General features: G+C 66.0%; 3 protein-coding genes across 3 annotated transcripts in view; 1 reads left to right on the top strand and 2 right to left on the bottom strand.

Moving 5' to 3' along the window:
* Window positions 1-1,125, bottom strand: part of MNEG_8969 (hypothetical protein) — a gene marked incomplete at both ends in the record, with an annotated part of 3,157 nt that extends 2,032 nt beyond the window's left edge. The window contains 3 exons of the mRNA XM_014042561.1: window positions 129-227; window positions 503-577; window positions 1,030-1,125. Coding sequence (XP_013898015.1) covers window positions 129-227; window positions 503-577; window positions 1,030-1,125 — 270 coding nt within the window. The remainder of the gene's footprint in view (window positions 1-128; window positions 228-502; window positions 578-1,029) is intronic.
* A 3,390-nt stretch (window positions 1,126-4,515) lies between these two features.
* Window positions 4,516-7,142, top strand: MNEG_8968 (hypothetical protein; the record flags this gene model as incomplete). The annotated part of the gene is made up of 7 exons (XM_014042560.1): window positions 4,516-4,549; window positions 4,748-4,837; window positions 5,092-5,685; window positions 5,860-5,954; window positions 6,242-6,433; window positions 6,672-6,809; window positions 7,098-7,142. 7 exons carry the CDS (start codon window positions 4,516-4,518, stop codon window positions 7,140-7,142), a joined length of 1,188 nt encoding a protein of 395 aa, XP_013898014.1.
* Window positions 7,143-8,996: 1,854 nt separating this feature from the next.
* On the bottom strand, window positions 8,997-9,575 carry MNEG_8967 (1-acyl-sn-glycerol-3-phosphate acyltransferase 1; the record flags this gene model as incomplete). The annotated part of the gene is made up of 2 exons (XM_014042559.1): window positions 8,997-9,181; window positions 9,494-9,575. The coding sequence occupies 2 exons, from the start codon at window positions 9,573-9,575 to the stop codon at window positions 8,997-8,999; spliced, it is 267 nt and encodes an 88-aa protein (XP_013898013.1).
* Between the last annotated feature and the right edge of the window lie 98 nt (window positions 9,576-9,673).

The raw sequence follows: 9,673 nt of genomic DNA, 5'->3' as shown, positions 1-9,673 counted from the left end.
CACACACATGTTCTGACCTCAGGCTCAACTTGAACCTCAAAATTTCACCTATGCCATCATCCTGTGCTGTGCCTCTCCTCCCCATGCCAATCCCCACAAGAACGCGCCCTTGCCCCCCAGGGGCACACCTGCATGGCGTCTGCCGCCCTGTACACCGGCTCCACGTTGTCTGGCCCCAGGTCAATGCTGCTGGCGTACAGCGCCCCCACCATCAGCTCAAGCAGCTCCTGGGGGGATGGGTGGGGTGGGTGTTGATGTGTGCGTGTGTGTGCGTGTGCGTGTGCGTGTGTGTTTCAAGAGGATGGGTGGTGAGGCGCAGGCAGTTATGGATACAGGCGCACATGCATTATTTAATGGGTGGAAGCCAAAGCCTAAAACTCGTTCGAGCGCGAGGGGGTGGTGCAGCATGCCGCCCAGCAAACGCGTGCCTCCAAGCAGCAGTTGCTGGTGGGCACTCTGCCGGGGGCAGGGCGTCGCATGTTTTGTGGCACGTGGCGCGCACCTGCTCCATGCAGCAGGGGATGACGACGCAGCTGGCGGCGGTGCCCGACAGCTCGTGGCGGTTGGCCATCAGCAGCTGGGGTGGCGGGGTGGGGTTGAGGTGCATGACAACAGGGGTTGAGGGCACCGTCAGGTTGTACGTAAAACGTGCAGGCTCAATGAACACATTAGCAGTGGTGGGGTGATGGCCGGCGCTCGGGGCTTGTCGGCTGCTAGGCTGCAGCGGCATGCCGCAGCTGCGCGGCGACGGCGTGCTCTGGCCATCGGCTTGCCGGCGTGTGCACGTTTCGGGGCCGTGCTGGCGGCAGCCACCGCAGTGCCGCAGCACCTTGCGGTTCGAGTACAAGTGCCCCGGCGCGCGTGCATACCAGGCGCGCCACCGTGTCCACTGGCTGCTATGCAAGATCAACAGGCGACCCGCACAGATGCCCCACCAAATATTCACGCAGCCCGACCCTACAGGACCCGCACACCCCACACAACCCTCCTCCTCCTAGGCGAGCCAAGGCGCGCCCAACAATCTCCCACCTGGAACCAGTGGCTGTTGCGCGCTAGGTCCACCGCCGCCAGCTTCACCGGCCGCGGGTGGCCGGCGTCCGCCACCAGGCCCACGTTGAACAGCATGGAGTCGTGCCTGCACGTGGTGACGTCACGGTGATGTCAGATGCATGCCGCACACAGCTGGGCAGGTGCACCTCCGTCATGATGACTCTGCATGCGGTCTGAGTTCTTTCGGATTATCAGCTGCCGCCTGTGCTCACAAGCCCGTCCCGCTACCGCAACTGCAGGCTGCCTACCCCTCCACCCCTCCACCCCCAGATGCCGTCGAATGATGCACCCCCAAAGCCCCTCAACCGTCCACCCCCAGGTCCCCGAGGCGCCGCGCCTGTGGTCGTTCCAGTAGCTCCAGTCGCTGCTGGTGGGCGTCATGAGGGGCACAGTGGCAGGCGCCGGCCTACGGCAGCCCAACGCGCCCAGCCGCGGCCGCCACGCCACCTGCGGGGACGCTCCAGGGGGCAGCTCGTCCCCCAGCGCCGGCCCGCCGGCCCCCGGGCCCGGCGGGAGCGGCGCGGCCGGCGATGGGAGGCGCTCCAGCGGCAGCTGCTGCAGCGGCTGGTGCAGCAGGGGCGGCTGCGCCGCCGCAGGGCCGGCTGCGGCCGTGGGAGGCTTTGTGGCGGGGTCGAGCTTTGGAGATGCGGCGCCGGGCGACACTGCAGGCGTGCTGATCTGAAGCGGCACAGCTGCCAGCTGAGCAAACGCCGACAATGCCAGCCTCGGCCGTTGCTGCTGCTGCTGCTGCTGCTGCTGCTGCTGCTGCTGCTCTTGTGCGATGCGGCCCTGCCGCCCCTCGTCAAGCCGTGAGCTCGCACGAGCCTGTTGCGGCCGCAGCCCTTCGCTGCTCAGCAGAGCCAGCAGAGCGCGCTCCTGTTCCAACTCCTGCTCGTCCTCCTGTTGCTGTGGCTGCTGCTGCGGGCGCGGGGGAGGGCCCCGCGGCCCAGGAAGCTGCAGCGGCGGCAGCGCCGGCGGCTGCATGCCAGCCTGCTGGGGCGGGCGCGCAGCCTGCGGGGCCCGCGCAGACACTGGCGCAAGCTGGGGCGGCGCAGGCGACACATGCTGCTGCGGGTTGGCGGGGGCTGGTGCATTCCAGGGCCGGGCTTCAGCATCAATGGTGAGTGTTGGTCCATGCCGCTGCTGCTGCTGCTGCTGCTGCTGCTCCTGCTGCTGCTGGGCAGGCGGGGCCAGCTGTTGCCTTGATGGAGGAAGCGAGGACGCTGACGAGGCCCTCCCCATGCCTGGCGGCGAGAGGGAACCGCCATCCACCGCATCGCCCCACTGCTGCGGCAGGCTGCCCGCCGTCTGCCAGTGGGCGCCGGCAGAGAGTGGCGAGCACGCCTGCGCCTCCGCTCCCTGTCGCCGCCCGGGGGTCAAAGCAGAGGCGCTGCCGCCGTCCATGTGGTGTGCAGCTGGCATGGCCGTGGCGATGAGCCCGGGCCGGTCGCTGGCAGCCCCATGCTCGCGTGACGGCGCCTGTTCGCCTGCGTTTGTGCCTGCTCCCGCGCCTGGCAGCAGCTGCGCCTGGGGCAGCTGCGGCTGCGGCCGAGGCGGCTGCGCCTGGCGGCCCTGCAGCTGCTGGTGGATAAGATACTGCTGGTGAGCCCGCTGCTGCAGTGTTGGGGCCAGGCTGCCCGCGGCGTCGGGCGCCCCGCTGCCTTCCCCGTGCGGCACCTGGCGCCGCGAGACCATGCGGCTTGCCGCTGCTGCTCCTCCTGCTGCTGCTGCTCCTCCTGCTGCTGCTGCTTCTGCTGCTTCTGCTGCTTCTGCTGCTGCTGCCACCAGAGAAAGCAAGCCTGCAACGTTGGCGGGACGCAGCAGCGCCTTGCGACCGGGGGTCTTGGTTTCGAAGTGGTGGCGCGCGCAGCGCCAGCGCAAGCAGCGGGTTGCGTTGGGCGGGTCTTGGGTGGGAGTTGAGCAGGACAGCCGCTGGACGGGTGCCGGCCACACCTACGTGTCGGAAGTCACGCTGAAGGCGATGTTGCTGGCCGCTTGCAGACCGCGGGCAAAACAGCAAATCGTGTGTTGTCAACGGCAATGCGTACAGCACAGTCGATGCGATTTGCAAAATTTATACAGGTAAAAAGTGTCACTGGCTCCTGGCTCTAATGTACTTCAGTTCTTTGAGCAGACTGTGCCACCATCGGCAGTCACCGACAGGCTGACAGTCTCCCTCGCTTCCTTGCTGGCACGCACGAGGTGCGGCATGTGCCGCGCTCAAGGCATGCTGTACAGGCGTATCTATCACCATCGCTAACATCCGCATATCCAATCAAGCGGAGGAACTCGGACGACGCTTGCCAGTTGCCAAGCGCCGTGCTCGTGACGGGTGGGAGGCCGCCAGCAAGGGTCTTGTAAGATATTGATCTGATATTCTGGCTTCTTTTGGGCCCGAGGCTCTAGATCGTTGGTGTGTCACTCGCCCCAGAGCCTTCACCACTTCGAAGCAGGTGAGGTCCAGGGTGCTTTGCCGGCCCAGTGTGATAGACACTCACGGTTGAACGCGCCTAATGTCTTGGCGGAAGGGCAAGGTGGAAGGTGACCCCATGGCAGCCACTGTTGGGGGCCCGCGTCGCGCTGCCGGCGGCGGGACGGCGCCATTCGGCATTGGGCACAGCAAGGATTCTATGCTGCGTTGCGTGGCCCACTTCCACAGGATCAGCCTGCATGCCTGTACGGCAGGTGCAGTGAGCGACCAGGGCAGCTTCCTTCTGCGTGCGGGTGACCGAGAGCAGCAGACCCCGTCCACACGCAGCGGACAGGTGCGGCCATGCAGCGGCCTGTGGCGCCTAAAAGCGACGGGCCAGGCGTGCATCGGCGGCGTACCGCGGCGGCGGCGGCAAGCATGGTCGCTCTAGTGGCGGTGCTGGTGCTGTCGGCAGCGGTGGGAGCGGCAGCGCAGCCGCGAGTCATGCCCAAAAAGGAGCCAAAGAAATGCGGCGGCATCGGGGCAAAGTGCTGCCCCCAGTGCCCGCCAGACACGCCTTTGACAGGTGAGCTGACAGCCCAACAAGTGCAATCCAGCGGCAGGCAAAGGGCTTGTGCTTACGATGCACAAGGGTGGTGGCCAAGCGCACCCGCTCTGCAGGACTGCTTCGGCTGCACCTGAAGGGCACGCGCGCCCTTGCATGCACGCGCATGCATCGAGGGTTGACAGGGATTTGTGCCACAGCAACTGCTCACAGGCAACAATTCGGCAATGCTCCGAGCGTGGCTGTCCCCTTCCTTCAGCCAAGGGTGCCAACATTTGGCCTGCAGCAATCCCCATCCACGCAACACCACCTGCCGCCCACTCCCACTCCAATGTGCACACCTCCACACCCACACACCCATACTTGGACCCGCATACCCCTTCAAACGCACACGCCCGCGCACCCGCACGCGCCCCCGCTCGCAAATGCTCCGTTTTATCACATCGCAGCGTGTGACCAGTGGTCGTGTAATGACGGCGCACAGTGCTACATGTTTGCCAACGAGGGGGGCGTTCCGCCAGACGGTGAGCAGACGCGCCGCACAGCCCGACACGCGGGGCTGCCGCCAGCGGGCGGCACTGCCACAGGCCGAGCGAAACCGTCTTGGCCCTGTTGATTTGGGTGCAGCGACATGCGTGATGCGGCGCCCGGCGCCCGTCTCTCCTGCCTCGCCACCTCATTCGGTGCAACCCACTCTGCTGCCCACTGCGCCGCGCGTCCAGGCGGCGACGGCTTCCCCATGGCGTGCCTGGCGACCCCAAAGGACTGCGGCCGCGAGGGCAAGGCCTGCTGCTACAACTTTGACCCAGCCAGTGAGACCCGTAGACGCGCCGCAGACTGCGCATTCATTATTTGGCTGTGCGCAGCCCGCCACTGCCCTTCCTCGCTCCAGCACGAGGAGACATGGGCGGCCCTCTGCTGCAGGCAATTCTCACGTGCGAACAGCGCAGATATGATTGTGAGACTAATTGCCCGCGCTGCGCGGGCCGACCCTGGATCTCCCGGCTGCTCAACCCCTCTACCCCACCTACCCCCCCCCCCTCCTGGCCCGCATCCACACCGCCAGGCGAGGACAGGTGCCAGGCCGGGCTGTCCTGTGTGGCGGAGGGCATCATCCCCTACAGCAGCTTCGCCCAGTACACAAACCTCACCAAGAATTTCACGGCGACGAGCGACCCCAAGGTCATGGGCGTCTGCAGGAAGTTCACAGCCGCCGACTGCGGCCAGCTCTGGCGCCCCTGCGGCGGCGCGGCAAAGAAGCTGGGCTGCTCCGGCGCCGCGCTCAACTGCGGGCCAGGCGCGTTCTGCGCGTCGCCTGGCGACACGCGCCTCGGCGGGCCCCGGTGCCTGCCGCTGCCGGCGGGCTGCGGCAAGCTCGGGTCCGCGTGCTGCCCGCCCAACAAGGACGGGATCGTGCGGGAGCGGTCCTTTGTGGATAAGAAGACGCCCGTGCCGTTCTGCGACGACGGCGGCAGCATGTGCGTGTGGGCCTATGAGGACTTCAACAAGTATGGGACGGCCCAGTTCCCGGACTCCCCAGGTGAGGCTCGCGGCGCACGGACCGCAGCGCACGGACTGCGGCGGCGGTCGCTGCGTCTAGCGCGCGTGGTCCGCGGCGTCAGCGGCAGCAGCGGTGTGATGGCGTGGTTGCAGCAGCTGGGTTGGAACCGTCCCTGTTGTGACACGGCGGCGGTTGCGCGGCGTCACAAGTCATTCTTCTTGATTCAGCCTGGCAAGCCTTGTGGTTGCTGTTCTTCGCCTACCAGCGTGTGTGTGATTGGAGCGACCCCACCCCCGGGCCAAATGCCCCCAAATGCACACCCCACCGCCCCAGGTGTTGAGCCCTACAAGTGGGACGGCGTCTTCCAGCGCGGCTACGGCCGCTCGCGCTGCGTGGCCCTGCCCAAGAGCTGCGGCCAGCCGGGGGAGGTGCGTTTCCCGCGGGTCAAGGCACCGCCACCACCACCCCTGCACTACGCTATTCCCTCCTGCGAACTTGCGCTTCACCACCACCACCACACATACACATGCACACGCACACGCGCACGAAACCCACCATCCATCACCCATCACCACCATGCCTGGGCCTGCGCTTGTATACCGTATGACCCCGTCACAAGGTGTTCTGCCGCTCTTTCCACCCTGGTCGCTGCCGCCTCATGCGTTGACGCGCGGTCAACCACGGTCAAACCCCTCGCCATACTGCACACCCGCAGTCCTGCTGCGCGAGCATGATGGACCAGCGCATCAGCGGCCTGGTGCACAACCGCGTGTTCCCCTACCAGCCCTGCAACTACCGCGCCGCCGGCAAGAAGGGCATCTTCTGCAAGGGCCAGTGGCAGGGCGGGCTGCTGAACAGCGACGCTGTCCTGGGGGTGTGCACCCTCAACCCCGAGGACTGCGGCCAGGTGGGGGCAGGAGGGGAAGCAGCTGCTGTGTGGGTGTGGGGTGGGGTGGGGGTTGCATCAGCCACTGCCTCTGAATGGTGCTGGGGTCGCTGTCAGCTCACAATACATGTCGGGAAGGTCTGGCGGATGCTGCACGCATGCGGGCATCGCCCGCCGTCCTCCTGTCCTATTCGCGAGCATGCGCCTGCTGCCTCACCCCGCCCCCCTCCCCCCTGCTCATGCGCACCCGCGCCTGCAGCCCAACAAAGCGTGCTGCGTGAACGACATTCCGGAAGTCGGGGGCGCAGTGGGCACCTGCAGCGCGGGGCCGAAGCAGGGCGGCCCGCGCTACTATTGCACCAAGCAGCAGCAGTGCGACAAGTGCCCCGACAAGCTGGTGGGTGCAGCCTTGGCGGCGGTGGCGGCGGGCGGAGGGGTTGATTGGGGCTGCTGCGGGGAGGCGCAAGAGCTTTGTTTGTTTGGGAAGCAGGTGGTGGAGACCGCCGTGTGCGAAGCACCCCCCTCCCCTCCCCCCGCATACATCCTCTCTAGCCTTGGACTAAGCAAACCGTCAAGCAGCCGCCCTCCACCCATGTCTACTGTTGTCGACCATCGCATCCTGTCGACGCCCACCCTTCATACGCTCATGTCCCCGCACTAACCCGCACTCCTGATGGCCCCGCAGGTCACGGACGAGCAGAAGCAGAACTGTTTCCCCACAATGGGCTGAGGGGCCAGTGCTGGTGTAGGCGCCACGCTCTCTTCCTGCTGCAGCGCCGCAGCCAGGCGCGGCCGCCCCTGCTCCGGCTCAGATCAGCCCTCCGCGAATCGCCTGGGCCGCTGCCGCAGCGCGCCGCATCACACGGACACCTGCGACCCACCCAGCAGCCGTGCCTGTCGCTCGTACACACTTTCTTTACATACCCACTGCCGACTTTGTGCCTTCGAGAGGCGCGCCCCTCACCTGGCCGCTGCTTCGGCCGATTTCACGAGGTCGCCCCCTACCCCTCAGCCCCGGAATCAACACCAGCGTGCGTGTCTGGTGGCCGGCGTCGTCGCTGCGGCGGCGCAGCGGCGAGGCAGGGGCTGAGGCCCGCAAGGCCGCGAATTGTCACGCTCCATCCTCAGCTCGTGTGCGTGCCTCGTTGCTCTTGGTCTCACGCCCCACTGTGTTCATGCCTGTGGCAGGGGTTGTTCATCTTTTGGCATTCGTCTCAAAAGATCCCTCCACAGCAGGAGGGGCTGCCCGGCCCTCATTGAGCGCACCGCGGTTGCAGAATGCAGGCTGCAGGAGCCCGGGGCAGCATGTCAGCACAAAACCGTCCGAAATCAACCGCTGTCGTACAGCACAGGAGTATCCCTTTTCATGGTGCTGGCTCCCTGCCCCGCTTCCCCATCACCGCGCGCTCTCGAGTCGGCATTCCTCAACGCCCATGACAGCCGCCCAACCCCGGCGCGTCTGCCCCAACCCGCAAGAAGGCGGCAGGTCGAGGCGGCGGGGCTGCCCTTGACCCCCCGCTTGCCTCTGCCCTTCTGGCCTGCATGTCCTCTTGGTTGCAACGAGCACCCCGCCCCTTTGCTGGCGGCCGGCGAAGTACAAAGTTACGAACCAATTTGCTTTCTTGCTGCAGCGGAGTGTTATTTGTTTGAAACCCCTCATCACGGTCAGGCCCAGACGTGTCACCAGGCAAGCGTGTGATGCGCGTAGCGCCAGCTGTGGCGCAGCGAGCTCGGGGGCATGAGAAGGGTCTCTGCGTGCCTGCCTGCTGTGCGGATGCTTGTGTTGCACATGACAGCTCTGACGCGACGCGAGCGGATTGATGTCTCAGCTGTTCAAACCACAGGGTTCTTTCCGTTACAGCCCCTGCGGATACAGCAGGATCCGACAGACATGGATAGCCCTGATAGCACCATCGTGCAGGGTCCAGCATTACTCTAGAGGAGACGGGTTGGTTTCTTGCGGCATGAGAAGCAGCATGAGATACAAGTGGCGGCCGTACCGCATCGACGGCCAAAAAACGCGGTGCACGCTACTTGGTGAGGGGCCACGCCAATCGACCGCCGGGCCGGTCTGGGGCGTCAGCCGCGTTGACGGCCGTCAAAACCCAAGAGCCATCAGGATCAGCGCCGTGATGCGGGGTAACCTTTGCTGACGGAGGGGCGGTCGGGCTGATCGGCCGGCAGAAAGAAGAATGGTAAAGCGGGGCAATCAAACAACGGCAGCAAACCGGCGCCGGGGAGCCTGCCGAAACTGCTCTCACAGTTGCGCTGTTGGCATCTCAGCACTGACACCCCCCTCCCCCCGGATGATGAATGAACGTGCGCTTCGAAGTGTGAGCACGGCCGCACCAATCATCATACCCATCACCAGAAAATTCCCAAAACCAAATGAGGCGCCGCTGGGGTGCTGCGACACCGCCTGGCTGGGGCACGCGCGTCACGAGGGCCGAACGCGACCTCCTGCAAACGAGACCCTCTGGAGGGCCCCAGGCGGCAGGCCTGCCCACTGGCAAATCGCCTGTGTGGCAAAACCCTTGAGAGCCTCCAGCCCACGCGTCAAACGACGTCACTCCAACGTCGCTCGTCACTCGGAGGACGTCGCCGACGCGTCACCCACCAGCTCCGGCGGCAGCGCGCTGGCAATCGCGCGCCGCGCCTCCTCGCAGACCGCATCGGCGTCAGCGCCGGCGGTCTGGATGGGGGGGTGCACCACGATGGTCACGTGGCCCGCGTACATCTCCCTCTCCCGACCGCTGGGCATGACATCACCTGGCAACAAGATGACATCACCATGACACAAGGTTGGGCTGTGGTGAGGGATTCGGCTAGGGTGTGTGCGTGTGCTTGGCGACAAAGCACAAGCTCACGCCTGCGAGGTGTCGGAACGGGGCTCAAAACACAGGCTTGGGTGCGGCGTGGCGGCACGCGAACCGGGAAATCAGGGGGCGGCTGCGTGTATAGTATCTGCGCACGGGAATGATGCACACACTCGCAACCCCGCAGCCGTGAGCAACCAGGGCAGCCCAGCGAAACCAGCCCAGGGTGGGCAAGGCAGCGGCGGCGGCGCGTGCGTCGGCGCACCCGTGCCGATGAGTGTGATGGGCACGACCTGGGCCTTGGCCTTCACGGCCACGCTGAACGCTCCCTTCTTGAAGCCCCCCATGACCTTGTCGCGCGAGCGGGTGCCCTCGGGGAAGAAGAGCACGCTCGCACCCTACCACCAGGGGAAACGAGGCGGGGATGGCGGTTGCGGTGTGGGGG

Source organism: Monoraphidium neglectum, assembly GCF_000611645.1.
Source record: "Monoraphidium neglectum strain SAG 48.87 unplaced genomic scaffold scaffold01771, whole genome shotgun sequence".
In the NCBI taxonomy this organism is placed as follows: Eukaryota; Viridiplantae; Chlorophyta; class Chlorophyceae; order Sphaeropleales; family Selenastraceae; genus Monoraphidium; species Monoraphidium neglectum.
Note: the sequence above shows the minus strand (reverse complement) of the source record. Positions and strands in the feature narration are given on the sequence as shown.